Source organism: Rhincodon typus, chromosome 11, assembly GCF_021869965.1.
Source record: "Rhincodon typus isolate 14 chromosome 11, sRhiTyp1.1, whole genome shotgun sequence".
In the NCBI taxonomy this organism is placed as follows: Eukaryota; Metazoa; Chordata; class Chondrichthyes; order Orectolobiformes; family Rhincodontidae; genus Rhincodon; species Rhincodon typus.
The window spans coordinates 72,865,496-72,881,492 of record NC_063342.1 but is presented as its reverse complement, the minus strand read 5'-3'; the positions used below and the strand labels follow the sequence as shown (position 1 = coordinate 72,881,492).

At 41.2% G+C, this 15,997-nt stretch overlaps 1 protein-coding gene across 11 annotated transcripts in view; it reads left to right on the top strand.

Moving 5' to 3' along the window:
• The window catches only part of tmco3 (transmembrane and coiled-coil domains 3), a 63,078-nt gene that overhangs the window by 20,049 nt on the left and 27,032 nt on the right, over positions 1-15,997 (top strand). For 9 of the 11 annotated variants that reach the window (XR_007263170.1, XR_007263169.1, XR_007263171.1 and 6 more), the window contains exons 5-9: positions 117-245; positions 3,632-3,724; positions 6,887-7,073; positions 11,381-11,498; positions 13,802-13,997. Coding sequence is in view for 5 of the 11 variants with exons in the window: in XM_048602616.1 (XP_048458573.1) it covers positions 117-245; positions 3,632-3,724; positions 6,887-7,073; positions 11,381-11,498; positions 13,802-13,997 (723 nt within the window). In the remaining 6 variants the exon portion in view is untranslated. The remainder of the gene's footprint in view (positions 1-116; positions 246-3,631; positions 3,725-6,886; positions 7,074-11,380; positions 11,499-13,801; positions 13,998-15,997) is intronic. The other 2 variants (XM_020515874.2, XM_048602618.1) reach the window with 2 other exon arrangements.

Sequence of the window (15,997 nt, the reverse complement as noted above, 5' to 3'; positions counted from 1 at the left end):
ACAACCTTAAATGTATGCTTGAGGTGAATACACAAATTAAAAATTGCTTAAAATTCGACAAAATTGAGTTCATACTTTGATTTTTAAACATATTTAAATTTTCAATTTATTTGCAGGATATAGTTTCCATTGTGGTGATATCTCTGCCTTGTGGCTGGATTTGTACCTTAATGGGACTTCCTACAATGTTTGGTTATATTGTTTGTGGGGTTCTCTTGGGTCCCTCAGGACTAAACCGCATCAAGGTATGAATTCTACTTTTGTAAACGGGCACTGTATTCAGCTGAACTTTTTTATTGGGCGAGCAGTTCATTAACTCACTAAATCTTACACTGTAGGAGAGTGGTGCAATTTAATCAGTAAGATGTACAACTGTTCGTTTTATAGTGTGAAGAACGTGCAAGTTGTTGTAAAAGAAGCAACAGTGCAATTGGTGTGTTATTGTGTCAGCCCCGGTTGGATAATTTAAATTTTGCTGTACTGGTACAGGGTGCTGGTGATGAGGTTTGCCACCATGTTTGCTCCATCTCCTTTTACATGGCACAAAATACATTTGTATTAGTGGATATTTCACAGTTCTGACTTTAGAATCAGATACAATCCCGATATGAGCTTCTGATCACACATCCATTCTGTCAACTGAAACTACCTATTTCCACCTTTTGTAATACTGCTCACCTCTGCCCTCCTCAACCTGCCTGCCTCAATTTTAAAATTCTCTTCCTCGTTATCAAAAATCTGGTCTTATCCTCTCTCTCTATCTCTGTAATTACTTTCAGTCCTGTCTCTATCTGTGCTAATCTAATTCTAGCCATTTGTCAACCCAATTTTAATTGTCCCACCATTGGTGGCTATGCCTCCAGGAGCACTGGTCCCAAGCTCTGGAGTTCTCCATCTACGTCTTTCTGTGTCTTTCTCTCTTTCCTCTTTAAAATGCTCCTTTAAAACTTGTCCCTTTTGCCATGTTTATGTTCATTTTTCCTAGTATCTCGTGTGGCTCGATGTTAAGTTCTGTTTGATAATGCTCTGTGAATACTGGCCATTTTGACTAGGTTAATGATGTGTATTTTCAAGTTATTGTTTATGCCTTGTTGTTTTGCATTGAGAGGTTTCATTTATCGAAATTAGGAGTTCCTCTTCTTGCTGCTGTTCTTTGTTTCTGACCGAGGAAATTAAAAAAAAAAGTGTGCTGCCTAGAACCACCTTGTGCTCCAGACAATGAGCCAAGCCCTTCCCTGCTCATCTGCAGCCTTGGGCTATGAATAGTATTGTAAAGGTTACACCTTCATTATTGTGCTGGGCTGTTTGATATAGTCCTTTAAATAAGATTTACACCAATGGCTATGCAAATGTGTTAATCCATCATGGTCAATTAGCTCTGAAAACCTGTGCAAAGGGACTTGGGTGTCCTTGTGCATAAATCGCTGAAGGTGGGATTGCAGGTGCAGCAGGTGATTAAAAAGACAAATGGAATTCTGTCTGCCATTGCTCGAGGGATGGAGTTTAAAAACAGGGAGGCTATGCTTCGGCTGTATAGGGTCCTGGTGAGGCCACACCTGGAGTACTGTGTGCAGTTTTGGTCTCCTTACTTGAGAAGGGATAGCACTGGAGGGGGTGCAGAGGAGATTCACTCGGTTGATTCCAGAGTTGAGAGGGTTGGATTATGAGGAGAGACTGAGTAGGCTGGGATTATACTCACTGGAATTCAGAAGAATGAGGGGAGATCTTATAGAAACATATAAGATTATGAAGGGAATAGATGAAGTGGAGGCAGGGAGGTTGTTTCCACTAGCAGGTGAAACTAGGACTAGAGGGCACCGCCTCAAAATAAAGGGAAGCAGATGTAGGACTGAGGTCAGGAGGAACTTCTTCAGCCAAAGGGTTGTGAATCTGTGGAATTCCCTGCCCAGTGAAGCAGTTGAAGCAACCTCACTGAATGTTTTTAAGGCAAGGCTAGATAAATTTTTGAACAATAAAGGAATTAAGGGTTATGGTGGGTGGGCGGGTAAGTGGAGCTGAGTCTCAAAGATCAGCCATGATCTTATTAAATGGCGGGGCAGGCTCGAGGCACCAGATGGCCTACTCCTGCTCCTAGTTCTTATGTTCTTAACCTTGGGAAGGATCCAACTCACTTTACCAATGCAGCATAACATGCATTATAGACATTGGGGAATAAGTGCATTGTTTAAATTGTGATTCATAAGCATTTTAAAAGGAAAAATGTGGGGAAAAGTTAGGCAAATGTGCCGATAGTGAAAACCTCCAATTGAAGGGCTATCACTAGCATAGCTGTGACGTGCCAAAATTACACCTTTCGGTGTGGAGTAATTTATGCAGCTTGTGCTATTACTATGTTCTGCGTAGTTCTATCTATCAGGCAGGATGAACAGACTGAGGCTTCTTGCAGCACTGACAATAGTGTTGTTAGTAAAGCATTCCAAGGTGCTTCACAAGAGCATTATAAAGCAAAATATACTGTGAGTCACAGACAAGCGGGAGCAGTGAATTGAAATATATTTACAGCCATCCTCTCCGGTCCATAACAGAGGTGATTTTATGTTTTTATTTATCTTTTCCCTTTTTAAAAATAAATGGAAACAAAGATAAATTTTAAAAACAAGCTGTTATTTCAGATGGAGCTGATGTTGGTCAGTGAGTGCAGGCATTTTAGGTGAATAGGATTTGGTGGGCTTTAAGACATGGCAACAAAGATTTGATGGGGGCCTGATGTTTACAGAAGATAGAGCGGGGAGGCTAAGCAGGGGAGCTTTGGAATTTACTCATCCGGTAAATGAGGAAAGAATGAAGGTTTCAGCAACAGATGAGCTGAGACAGATGAAGTTAGCTGATGTTACTGAGGTAAAAATAGTCACTCATAGCATTAGTGAAAATTGTGGCTAAAGCTCATCAAATATGACTGTGTTGCAAACAGATGGTCGAATCTCACCTTAGATGTGAAAACTGATGCTGTGTTTTCAGATGATGTGTGCCAGGGCAGGATGTGGATGAAAAACAGGATTAGATAGATAAGAATGGAGGCAGGTGAGACTAGTTCCACCCAGCTAACCGACAATGGAGAGGAGTTGGAGGAGGACAGTTTGGTCACTGTATAGAAGACTGCAGTCAAATCGGGGAGGGAAAGTTTACTACAATCACAGTCTCTCAGGATGTCATTTGTAACTTTGATAAAAACTGTTTCAGTATTTGGAAAAGAGAAGACTGAAGGCTGGCCTGTTAGAGATTTTCAACTTTATGAAAGAGTTTGATGGACTATTGTAAATGAACATTTGTGGATGTGATGAAAATTAGGAACAAAATATAAAACAGTCACTAATAAATTCAATATAGCATTCCAGACAGCAGAACATCTTTACCCAGTCAGTTGGTTGAATTTGGAACTTGTACCACATAAAATGGTTAAGTTGGAGACCATAGATGCATCGAAAGGGAAAGTACATATATACTAGATGGGCAATAAAATTATACAAAGAAAGCTTCAAGGGATAAACTTTGGTGGAGATCTTCTGACTAAATAGCATTTACCTGTGTTGTAATATTTGTTGTAATGTTGTAATATTTCTTAAGTGCTCTGATTTCAAAGGATGGTCATGTTGCAATATTTTCTCCACAGTCCATTGTGCAAGTGGAAACACTTGGCGAGTTTGGTGTGTTCTTCACCCTGTTTGTTGTTGGCCTGGAATTTTCTCCTGATCGGCTCAGAAAGGTATGACTGTTCACCCCTTTTCAGAGATTAAGACCATTTGACATAGCAGAAGTAGGCCACTCAGCCCGTCAAGTCTGCCATTCAGTGAGAACATGGCTGATCTAAAAACCTTCAAATTAAACTCTATTAATCTGTTGGCCTTTGCCGTTCTAATTAATGTCGGTTTCCAGCATCATTCTCCAATCTCAGGGGCTGTTCCCAGTGTTTACTCAATTTTGAAGCCACTCTTTAGACTCAATTGTCTTCCTTCTGGAACCCACATATCTGATCTTCCTGCTCAATGTGAACCTTTGATCTTCCTTACTCCCTGACTAGCTGCCAGCTGCAACTGACCATCTTGTCTAGAGAGACTTCTCCCAATGGCATTGAGCCGTACCTTGTACCTGAGATTTTATTGTTTAGTTTATGAAAAACCTCAGTCATATTGTTTCCTTGGGTCTCTTTCTAGTTCTGACTTCACTGCTCACACATCAATGCTGCTACTTAGCCTGACCTAAGCATTTTACCTCTGTATCCATCTATTTTCTCACTTCACCTTGCTCTTCTTTGCTTTTTTGTACCCTTGTAACTGTTCTATGATCATTCATGATCCAGTCCTAATATGTGCAATCTCCTGCCTCAGATACCTTTCTTATTGAACTGTTCACAACCCTTTCTAATTCAGATTTGCCATCCTACTTTGCATCAGTTATGGCACAAACTGCCAGCTCTTTTCCAGTAGTTAATCAATGCCATATTTCCATGTTATGTGCTCAATTCTCCATTTGTGACAAATCTAAACTCCGTTACCTCCCCTGGCCTGTCACATGAAGAGTGATAATAGTCATCTGTGCAGTCTCAAATTTACTGTTTGATCAGTATGACTTAACCCACCCTATTATTAACCAAAGTTGTTTCTACTTATAAAGAATGTAAAAAGCACTGAATTTCTCCCTTTGCATGAACTACCAAAGCTAGTGATTGGGTTAGATAGATGGTTGAAGGAAACAGTGATATAGGACTCTAAAACTGGAGTGGGCACATTGGGTGGGACATTCATTGGATAAATACTAACTTGGACTGCTTTGCTAAATGGCCTGTACCCATGTTCTACTTTGCTTCAGCCAGTGTTTGATGCGTTTTTCCTACCTCCTTCAGAACTGTGGTATCTCCAGATTAAACTGCACAGATAACAAAGTGTGGAGCTGGATGAACACAGCAGGCCAGGCAGCGTCCCACCTACCCGCCCCTCCCTCCCTCCCTCCCTCCCTCACTGACCAACCCCCATCCCAACTCCCTACCTGTACTGGCTTCATCCCCGCCTCCTTGACCTGTCCGTCTTCTCTCCACCTATCTGCTCCTCTATCCACCTTCTATCATTGCCTCCTCCTCTCTCTACTTATTTCAGAACCCCCTTCCCTTCCCCCATTTCTGAAGAAGGGTCCAGACCCAAAACGTCAGCTTTCCTGCTCCTCTGATGCTGCCTGGCCTGCTGTGTTCATCCAGCTCCTCACCTTGTTATCTCAGACTCCAGCATCGGCAGTTCCTACTATTTCAAACTGCACAGATAGTTTCCTTTCCTGTCCTCTCAGCCTTCATCCTCATAAGTGTAAACCTGTTCAAATGTCTGCTGCAGATACCTGTCCCCCACTGAGTCCTGTTCACACATTCGTTGCTTTTCTTGCTGACCCGCTTTGGCCTCTAATCCCAACAGCAACAATTAGCATTAGGAGCTGAATTGGAAGAACTGCTGACTTTCCCTTGTGCCTGGCAAGGCCTCAGGGGTATTGGGAATTCCAGCCATTCGCCATAGTGAGTCACCTCCCTCCCCTAGCCGAATGATTGCCTCTGCACCGTCTGCTTGACTTGCCTTGACAAAGCCACCAAGAAGCTTGGACACTTCCTGCGTACGTGCTAGTGAAACTTGCTCTGTTTCTGTTGACCAAAAGCTGATGGGATAAAAACATCTTTTTACTTTGAAATCACCATTGGCCACCCGTTACATAGTCACAGCAATCTCTGTGTTAATGTACAATGGATTGGATATCGCCCAGAGGATTTTCCTGGTATAGTGACAGTCCTCTTTCTGATCCCATTTAAAGGAAATCCTCATTTTAAACAATGTTTACGAGCACTTCTGCTACGTTTATCAGATTTATGCAGAAAAACGGCAAGAAAAAACACAAGACATCGGGTGCTTTTTAAGCAAATGGTGGAAGGCTGCTGTCATGTTGGAAGATCACAGTGAATGGAAAGCTACCCAAAACTTAATCACTTGTTGGGTGAACTGTTTCCTATTTCTTAGAAATAGCCCCAAAAGATTAGACCATAACAGGCAGCAACCACCTTTCGACAAGCTTTGTTTTTTTTCTGTTCATGGTCCTGAGAAACAAGCTTTTTGACTTGCGTCGTTAGTTGATTCTATAACTTTGCCTACTTTGCTTTTGAATGTTCTCTTCTTCCTGTTAAATCTCAAATAGCAACTGTTATTGAATTTATTAATATTTTACTGAAAATTTGTTTTGTCAACATTTTTAACTCTTTAAAGCTGGTGTATGACCAAGCATAAAATATTTCTTCTGCCTGCATGGCTCTTCCAACAGCCTTTTCTTTTTGCAAGCTTGACTGGGCTCAAGAAAACTTCCTCAGGAATAAACGAACACTCTGGAATCTAGCATGAAGTTTCTCCTCATTCTAATTGCTGCTTTATTGATACAGCTGTAGTCAGTGACTCTCTGAACCTTCCTGTCGTTATTCCATTTGGGTAACAGGTGATATCTTTTCCCTTTGCAAGTCTTCAATTCAGTCATGAGCACGTAGGGAAGAGCATCAATCCTGTGGAACTTTTCTTTCGTTGATTCCTTCATTCTATGCTATCCAGGCTCCTGATACCTAAGCTGGACATCATCTCAGCACACTTTCTTCTGCCCACCCAAACAAAAACACTTATTGAAGCTTTGAATTGGCTATGAGTTGGTTATGTCTGTACCGGCATCGATGGTCCTTTGATGCTTTAGATTGTCTTCTCCTGATCAGGGAAGATCTGTGCCTTGTATAGCTGTCGTTTTGAATCACAGTCTTTAACACATTTCTGAATTAGTCGTACCTAGGAGAGGAACATGGTAACATTAATGACAGTATTTTTATTCTGGTATTAAAGTACATTGTTTTCTCTGTCCTTAGGTCTGGAAGATTTCTTTGCAAGGTACCAGTTATATGACAATTCTGATGGTCATATTTGGACTACTGTGGGGACATCTGCTGAATATCAGGCCAACGCAAAGTATTTTTATTTCCACATGTTTATCTCTATCAAGCACCCCACTGGTATCCAGATTCCTTGCACTTAGTGCTAGAGGAGACAAAGAAGGTATGTCTTTAAGGAAGCAGTTTGTCCAATATGCAATTGTCTTGTATTTGTGAATATGATGTTGAATTGCCCTTGAGGTTGGAGAGAGGAAGAAGCTGGTTGGGAGCTGCCTGAAGGTTGATAGTAGACATGGCTTGGTATCTGGCCTGTCTGTTTCCAATGTTCCTCAGATGATGGAAGGTGTTGAGAGGGTGTGTTAGTGGCATTAACGGCCCCAAATGGAATAGCAGACAGGGCAGGCTGTTTCTCCTTCCACTCTTGTCCAACACATTTACTTTTTGCTGGTATTAGATCTCATATTTTCAATGAGAGTTCGAGTCACAGGGTGGATTCAGGTGACCTTTATTACAATTTACACCTCAGTTGCAACACACAGCAAAAAGGCACACAAAAAGCTTTGAAATGTTTTAACTTATACAGTTTAAACTTAGAGCGCACAAACCCTCCTTTGATTACTGTTGGTCAGTGGTTATCCACTTGTAATTGGCTCATGGGTACGGCATCTTACACAGTTCAAGCTTGCTAATTACTGAGATGGACAGGCTTGTAGTCCACTCCTGGTCCTTCATGATGTTTTCCCAGACTTACTTTCTTTCTCCTTGAGGCTTTTCACAATGGATACTGTATTCAAGTAACATATGCTGGCTGCACCATGTTAATTGCCAATTATTTGGATACTTGTCTATCACTTTAGGAACTTCTAAATTTCTTATAGGGAATACACAAGAATATTCACTTTTGATCAGTCCCAGTAAAGTTATGTGTTTACACCTAATGTTAGAATTCTTTAGCTAACAAGTTGTGTCTTAATGTGTTCATTCAATCCACATTCTAATGTCCACTAATCTCTGTATTCATTCTTCCCTGTAGTGATAAGGGGGCTGCTTTTGCTGTCTGAAATTGGTTTAAATCTTTTCATCTAATGCTTTTAGTGATTTTTTTTTTTGTATATATGTGGATCCATAACTAATTTGGAATTTATGTCTATGGTTCTTGAAAAATCTCAACTAAAACCTACTGTTATTGTTATAACAGATTGATTAAATAATTCAAGAGAAACAATTAATTAGTGAAATGTTCTTATCAACGTAAGCAATTGTAGCTGCACATTCTGTCTCATTTAAGTAACCTTGATTATGCAGAGTTACTATTGTTCTTCTTGCAGAGACTCTATTAAGCAAATATTTTCCCACATGCTGTAAGTACTGTCAGCTATGTCCTGTATTAGCCATGGGCAGCCATCAGCCTTTTTGAGCTGCTCCATCATGGACAGCCCTAACAGCTGGAGAGGGTTCAGAAGAGATTTACCAGGATGTTGCCAGGTGTGGAAAGTTTGGGTTATAAAGATAGGCTGGGACTTTTTTCACTGGAGAGTAGGAGGTTGAGAGGTGACCTTATAGAAGTTTATAAAATCATGAGGCGAATAGATAGTTAATGGTAGGTGTTTTTTCAGGAGTATGTTGAGTCCAAGATTACTTTCTTCTACTCTGGAGTTGAACCTGAGGTGAATAAATAGTTCAATGCTGGTTTCACGATGAGAGGACACATATTTAAGCTGAGAGGAGAGAGATTTAAAGACATGAGTGGCAATTTATTTTACACAGAGGATGATTGGTGTGTGGAATGAACTTGCTGAGGAGGTGGTGGATGTGGGCACAATTACAACATTTAAAAGCCATTTGGATAAGTACATGAATAGAAAAGGTTTGAAGGGATATGGGCCAGGAGCATGCAGGTGGGCAAGTTTAGTTTGGGATTATGTTCGGCATGGACTAGTTGGACCGAAGGATCTGTTTCTGTTCTGTATGACTCTGTGGTCTGTGGGGACTCTTCTTGCTGTTCATAGATTCTTGGTACCTCTTTAAATGTTACAGCATGCCTCATGTTTCCCTGTGGCATCAGCATACTCCCTGCTAGTGGCAGGAATCTATGTAGAGCATGCTATGCATGGATAATGCCTCTACACCTACGGCACTGGTGAGGATGCCAGAGTGGCAGGTACCAGTGTGAACCGTGACCCCTGGCTGTTCGCCTTCCCCTTCAGAATGCCCTACAATATTCAGTGACATCATTGACTTTGTCCCCAGGGAGGTGACACACCATCTTTGCGTTGCACCCCTGGCTACAGAAAGACGCGTCTGTGCCCCTCATTATTGAATCTTGCACTAGCACCCTGTCTGTCTGCTCAACCCCTTGTGCAGCTGGGATCTGACTGTACTCTCTGGAGGAACCATCACTCTCTGTTTTCCAAAACACACAATCTGCCCTTGAGTGAGGCACACTATTGGACTTCCCTGACTACATGCCTACCTTCTGACTGATAGTCACCCATTCCTTCACTGACTGCACTCCCTTAAGCTGCGGGGTGCCCATGTGTAAAGATATACTAAATGCACAATTCTCCGTCCTGAGTGATTCTGAAACCTGGTGGTCAAGCTGATCAAATGGTGGCACTTCCTACAGAGGTAGTCACTCAGATTACCAGGTACTTTTAAGACTTCATATGTACAGGCCATGCAACACATGAGAATGAGCTGCCTGCAATACCTTTTGTTCAAAAAGTTTTTGCCAAAATTTAAATTTAAGCCAAGTAGAATATTAATTGTTCTCTGTCACAACTCTAACCTGTCCTTAATGCAGCTTTAAAGTGGACAAAAACAACTTAAACCTTATCCACAATAAGTTCACAGCTTTGCACTGATGTATATTTTGTCAACCTTTTTGAATTCTGGTGGGAATTCCTTTTGGGGTTTAGCTGCTGCTCCAAGTAAGCTCACTTTGGGTCTTGCCCCCTCAGGATTTTATAAGGAAGTTCTGCTGCCAACTTTCAGCCCCAGATTTGTTATGTTCCACTGCCACTCCAACTTACTCCAGAGTCAGAGTAGACTATTGTCTTGAAAGTTCTTAGCCTTATTTTGTCCCAAGTCTCATTCAGGTCCACTCTCGCCGTCCACAGTGCTGTTGACTTGCTGTGCACTCCTCCCAGTCTGCTTCACAATGATGCTGACTTTTTATTAAAAAGTGAAACCAAGAGGCATGAGTGCTAATGTCATCAATTTACATTGTCAAGGACTGTGATTCCAGGCAGCCAATAATTGCCACAAGTGCTCTCATTGTGCATTACAATTTTCTTCTTACTAATTAGGCAGTCCGTTGAGTCCAAGATTACGTTCTTCTACTCTGGAGTTGAACCCTGAGGTGAATAAATAGTTCAATGCTGGATCCATGCGTCCTGCCATAAGTGGAGCAGTGGGTGTTTGAAGTAGCAGGTGGGCAGGATGCTTGGGTTTTGGCTTCTACCACTGTTTGCACTTTGCCTCCACCTCAGTGGATGATGCTTCTCCAGTCTGGGTAGGATTGGGCAAGAGATTCCTGTGAGTCAGGGAGTTATTGCATTTTTGTTTTGCGTGGAGACTCGAAGCATTTTCTCTGAGCCTACTAATAACCATTTGTTGAGACAAAGCTCAGAGTAGAGAGCTTGTGCTGGAGGTCTGTCTCTGCTTGACAAATGTGACAAACTGAGCTGGTTGACAGTAGCCAGTGCTTCGATACTGTAGACTTTGGCATGAGAGAGGACATGGATATTGAAGCATCAACCCTGCCAGTGGATTTTCAGGATTTTGAAGAAGCATCCTAGTGAAATTTCTCCACAGATTTGAGATGTATGTTGTCCATCTCTCCAACACGGACAGAAGGGCAGATAGCAGAGAGTCAGATATCAGATTCGAGGTTGATGTTGAATTTTGCACTTGTGTCTGCAGACATGACCTTACAGGTGAGGCTGATTTTAGCAGCAGACTCGAATTTCACATTCAACATGTTAAAAATTATAGTAAAATAAAACGTAATTTTAAAAACCCACCATGCTAAAAATATCATATTGCGGCAACGGAGTCAATACCTCATTATTAGCAATGAAGACTATATATGATTTGTTAATACTGGTTGTCTGAATCCATGCTGTGTACTCTCAATAATTTCTACGTAATTGGTATTTTGAACATTTACACACCTAGTGACCCGTGGGTACTTGAGGATTTCTAGAGTTTAAAAATATCTGGCTTCAGGGTACAAATTTTGCTTTGAAGCTGGATTGAATAATAATCAACTTCACTGTATGTACCTTTTTTAGTTGCAGTAATGTTCCTTATTTTTCATACTTTCGCACAGATATTCACGTTCACTTGATGTGCTTTCAGCTAAGCTTACATTTAGAACAAATGTACATTGACCTATCCCCTCAGTTTGTGTAGGCGTTGCGCATGGATATTCATAGTTTCCATTTGATTTTTCTGTTTGCTGAATAGGTGATGGAGATTATAGCAGTGTGCTGCTAGGAACACTGGTGATGCAGGACGTTCAGCTGAGTTTATTCATTGCCGTGATGCCCATGTTAACTCAGGCAGGCAGTAACACATCTAACAGGTAAATGCTTACCAGTTACTGACACAGTTGAATGTTGCTTGGAATGATTTTAATTCTGTTTTATCCTTCAAAAGTGTAGTTACTTTGTAACTGTCAACATTTTCCTTCCAGTTGGTCTCTGAATGTGATAATGCAAAACAGCGTGATTGTTCTAAATTTATTCAATCATGGTATGTGTGCGTTGCTTTCTAGGCTAGAATTTCATTGTTTATCTTTAATTGCACTTGAGAAAGTGGTAATAAACTGCCGCTGTCCATGTGTTGTAGGTACCAATACAGGTAGGAATGGAACTGCAGGATTTTGACTCTGTGACATTGCTGTGTTTCCTTGTCAACAACCATTTTAACAAATGGGTGAATTGATTAAAGTTCATTGTTGTTTTCAAGCAAGGAATGACTGTGTGATACCATTCTTTCCTAGTTTTCGTGCTCTTAAAAGTGTGCAGCATCAAGATTTTGGCACCAGTTCCTTTTGCTTCCACTAAGTTGTCTATACAGTCTCCAGGCCAGCATGCTGAGACTGTCAGGTACCTTGGCTTATTTGTACCTGTCAGCTAACAGACTGTTTGTTTGTTTGTTTGTTTGTTTTCCATTATCTTTGATGCATCATAGAAGTGTTGTTGATATGTGTCACCTCCTGCAAATGTGGCTATGACACTCACCTCAGGCACCTGTGCACTCTGCAGATTTTTTTTAAAGTGAAAAAGAATGCTTTTTGTACAAACTGTGAGGGTTTCTTGTGTTCTTTTTCTTGCTATTCTTGCAACCTAGAGGGAAGGATTACTCCCATCTCTGGTTCAGACAGTTTTCCGGGGCTGCTCAGAGAATGCTGGCCTGCCGGTGATCGAAGAGACTCTCTGCCTTTCTACAGGATCCCTTCCTTCAGAGAGAGGGCCGCTACTTATGCACTGAAGAATGCATTCTATGCTTTATTTCCACATGGGGCAAGGCCCATTGCACAATATATATAAAACAAAGATTAGGGAGCTCCTTTGACATTGGTTTTCTTGATTTGTGTGTTTTTCTGCCCAGAGAGGTTCCTGCAGGTAACATTGACAATTGTATATCCTGAGAATAAATTTTGCACGGGTTGCAGTTATGTGATCAGAAACATTTGATGTTCATGTACAGAGAATGAACTCTAGCATGGTCAGTCTCGCTTGATGACAACTTGGTATTTTGCAGTGCAAGGAATACTCTGTGAAGATATTCCATCAAACAAAGTTGATATTCTAATAGGCAATGAGTAAAATATTAGTTAGAGTTTTTGTGGGATCGATCATCTACAAATACAGGAATTTGGATATTTCTCCACTGTTCATTCTTGCCTGCTTAAATGTGTGTAGGTGGGGCAGCATGGTGGCTCAGTGTTTAATACTGCTGCCTCTCAGTGCCTGGGATCTGGGTTCGATTCCAGCCTCAGGCGACTGTCTATGTGGAGTTTGCACATCTGTCAGTGTCTGTTTGGGTTTCCTCCGGGTGCTCCAGTTTACTCTCTCAGTCCAAAAATGTGCAGGTTAGGTGGATTAGCCTTGTGAAATGCAAGGTTAAGTGGATAGGGTAGGGGGTTGGATCTGTTGGGATGATATTTGGAGGGTCAGTGTAGACTAGATGGGCCAAATGGCTTCCATACTGTAGGATTCAATGAAATACACCATACTCTCCATAGATCAACATTTTGGCAGCATTTCAGCAGCACCAGTATCTGTACACGCTCTTGCATGTGGGTATGTACGTCAAAAGGTAAAGTCTCATTGACACAGCTCTCAGTAAACCAGATAGTGCAGTTGTGGTAAACATGTGGCTCTAGATAGTTAACTCTTATGATAGTTTGTTTATTACTTGAGGTGGATTTGATTTTGGACAGGACTGATTTAATTCAGAGTGATGCAGGAGATTTCATGGCCGTTAAGCCAAATGGGCCATGAGAATGAATGATACCATTGATAGTGGTCTAAACATATTTCACTCTTGAAGCCACAGAAATATAGCTCCCAATGGCAACAGCAAAGAACTCTCAGTAAGGCTCTGAATGAGGTTTTGTAATTGTCTAGGTGGTTTATGGCTGTGTGTCCAGTGGCCATGCCTGCAGTAAATGTGTTGCCTTCTGTGGACCAGTCTCAATATCCCATGTATAAAGTGGACATTGAGCAAATGAGAAAAATGAAAATATTTTAATCCGCTAACAATCATTACCTGAAAGATAAGACCCCAAGCTAATAACTGTGATGTATGTATTAGTGTCATGTATCAGATTATTTGAGAATATATTTTCACAATGTTGCCTTTCTTCTTTTTCTACAGTACAGTTTTAGAAATACTGCGGATTTTCGCTCTTATTGGTCAAATTCTGTTTTCGTTGGTGGCAATTCTTCTGATATCTCTTGTGGTAAAGACTTACCTCATTGGACCATTTTACAGAAAACTACACACAGAGGGTAAAGGAAATAGAGAGAAACTTGTCCTAGGAATTTCAGCATTTATCTTTCTTATGTTAATGGTAATAATATATTTATTTTGAATCAAGCTAAAGCACAGTAGCACTCATATTGGAAAAGGTAGAATTGGTGAAATTTTCATTAAGAGTCATGCAATCTAAATCTTCCATCTAAAGCCAAATGCCTGGAGCTGACCTACAGCTGCATATTCTACTGTTTTCATGTAGTCATGTTTTCACCTTGAACTATATATTTGAGTGATAATTCCCATCCTTCCAAGCACAAACCCTGACCACCACCCTCAATCAATATAGTTCTTCTGCAATATGGCTATGGTCCAATGACGCTGTACCAACTGTCTCACTGGAATCTTATCCCTTGCTTGCAACAGACCTTTCAAAACACTCCTGTTCTTTGCGTCATGTTTGTCCCTCAAAATGAAAAAGGAACACACATTGTGCGAAGGAGACTCTAGGCAAGGGCTCATATGTCAAAGTAGAGGATTAAATATGCTTGCTCTTTAATTAGACCTGTTCTCAGTCTCCTGATCAAAATCACTAGTTGGGACTTCTCCCTCATTTATTTTGTCTATCTTCTCTCTCTCAACTGTCCTTCTGTGTCCCTTTACGCTTTTGTCTCTTAATTTCTCCATTAATTGTTGACGGTCTGTCTCTGTCTCTCTCTCTCTGTCTCTTGTCTATAGTTATGAAGTTCATTATCTCAAGCTGATAGTTATGGGAGAAACACTGTTCTTTTGGTGGCTTTGTCTGGTTACAGCTATTGGACAGAACCCACATTCCAAATGGACGTTGACTAAATGTTTATGTAGTTGCACCCATAGGTGCACTCAGTGTGGACTCTGGGCCCTGTAAAGCCTCTCCTCTCATTTGACATAGCATTACACCATTTAAATACCACTAGAAGAATCAAGGACACAAACTGGATTCTGGGTGGGAAATTTTTAATACATACTGTGTGGATTGGCAATACCTCTAATGGATGAGTTTGAAAGATACTACTGCAGGATAAGCGTCATCAAATTGTGATAAGACCAATGTTGAGCAACTTGTTTGTCATTGCCAGTTAATGTTATGCAGATTTTCTTTTCATGACAGTATTGGCAGAAGTGATCATTTTGAATCTTTGTCAAGACAAAGTTGCATTTTCATAGTGAGAGCTCATGGCAACATGTAGAGGGGCACTACTTCTATGTGATTTGGAGCAGCAGAAGAACAAATCCAGCTACTCCGAACTGCCATTCATGAGGCACTTGGGCCATCATCCACATCAGCATTTTAAACCACCTCAATTTTCAACCTTATTGCATCTTGCATTCCTTGATCCCCTAAGATGCCGGGATGGCATGATAGCCCAGAGGTTAGCACTGCGATCTCTCAGCATCAGGGATCCATGTTTGATTCCAGCCGCAGGCGACTGTCTGTGTGGAGTTTATACGTTATCTCCGTGTCTGTATGGCTTTCCTCCGGGTGCTCTGGTTTTTTGTCTAAAGATGTGCAGTCTAGGCTTCTTGGCCGTGCTAAATTGCCCATAGTATCCAGGGATGTATGGGCTAGGTGGATTAGCCATGGGAAATGCAGGGTTGCAGGGATAGGCTGGTGGGATGCTCTTTGGAGGGTTGGTGTGGGCCCGATGGGCCAAGTGGCCTGCTTCCACACTGCAGGAATTCTATGATTCTGTAAATCTTGGTTTAGTAGGGAGTGTCTATGATCTAGTTAGATTTTTGTTTATTATTAGGATGCAGCTGCAGTTGGCAAGGTTGGTCATGTCCATCTCTAGATGCTCTTGGAAGGTGGAACTGGCTGACTTGCTGGACGACTATGAAGAAAACTGTGTTATAGAATTGAAGTCATTTATAGAATAGTCTGAGTAAGAGCAGTAGGTCTTTTTATTTAGAGGAAATTAATGAACCTGTTTTTGCAATTTTTACAACTTTCAGACAGCTTCATTGTCACTTATTGCTTGCAATTGAAGGGACATTCAGTAATGTCAAGCAGCCATGATGGATTTTGAACTTCTTTTCGGTGGATTAGTACTCCACTAT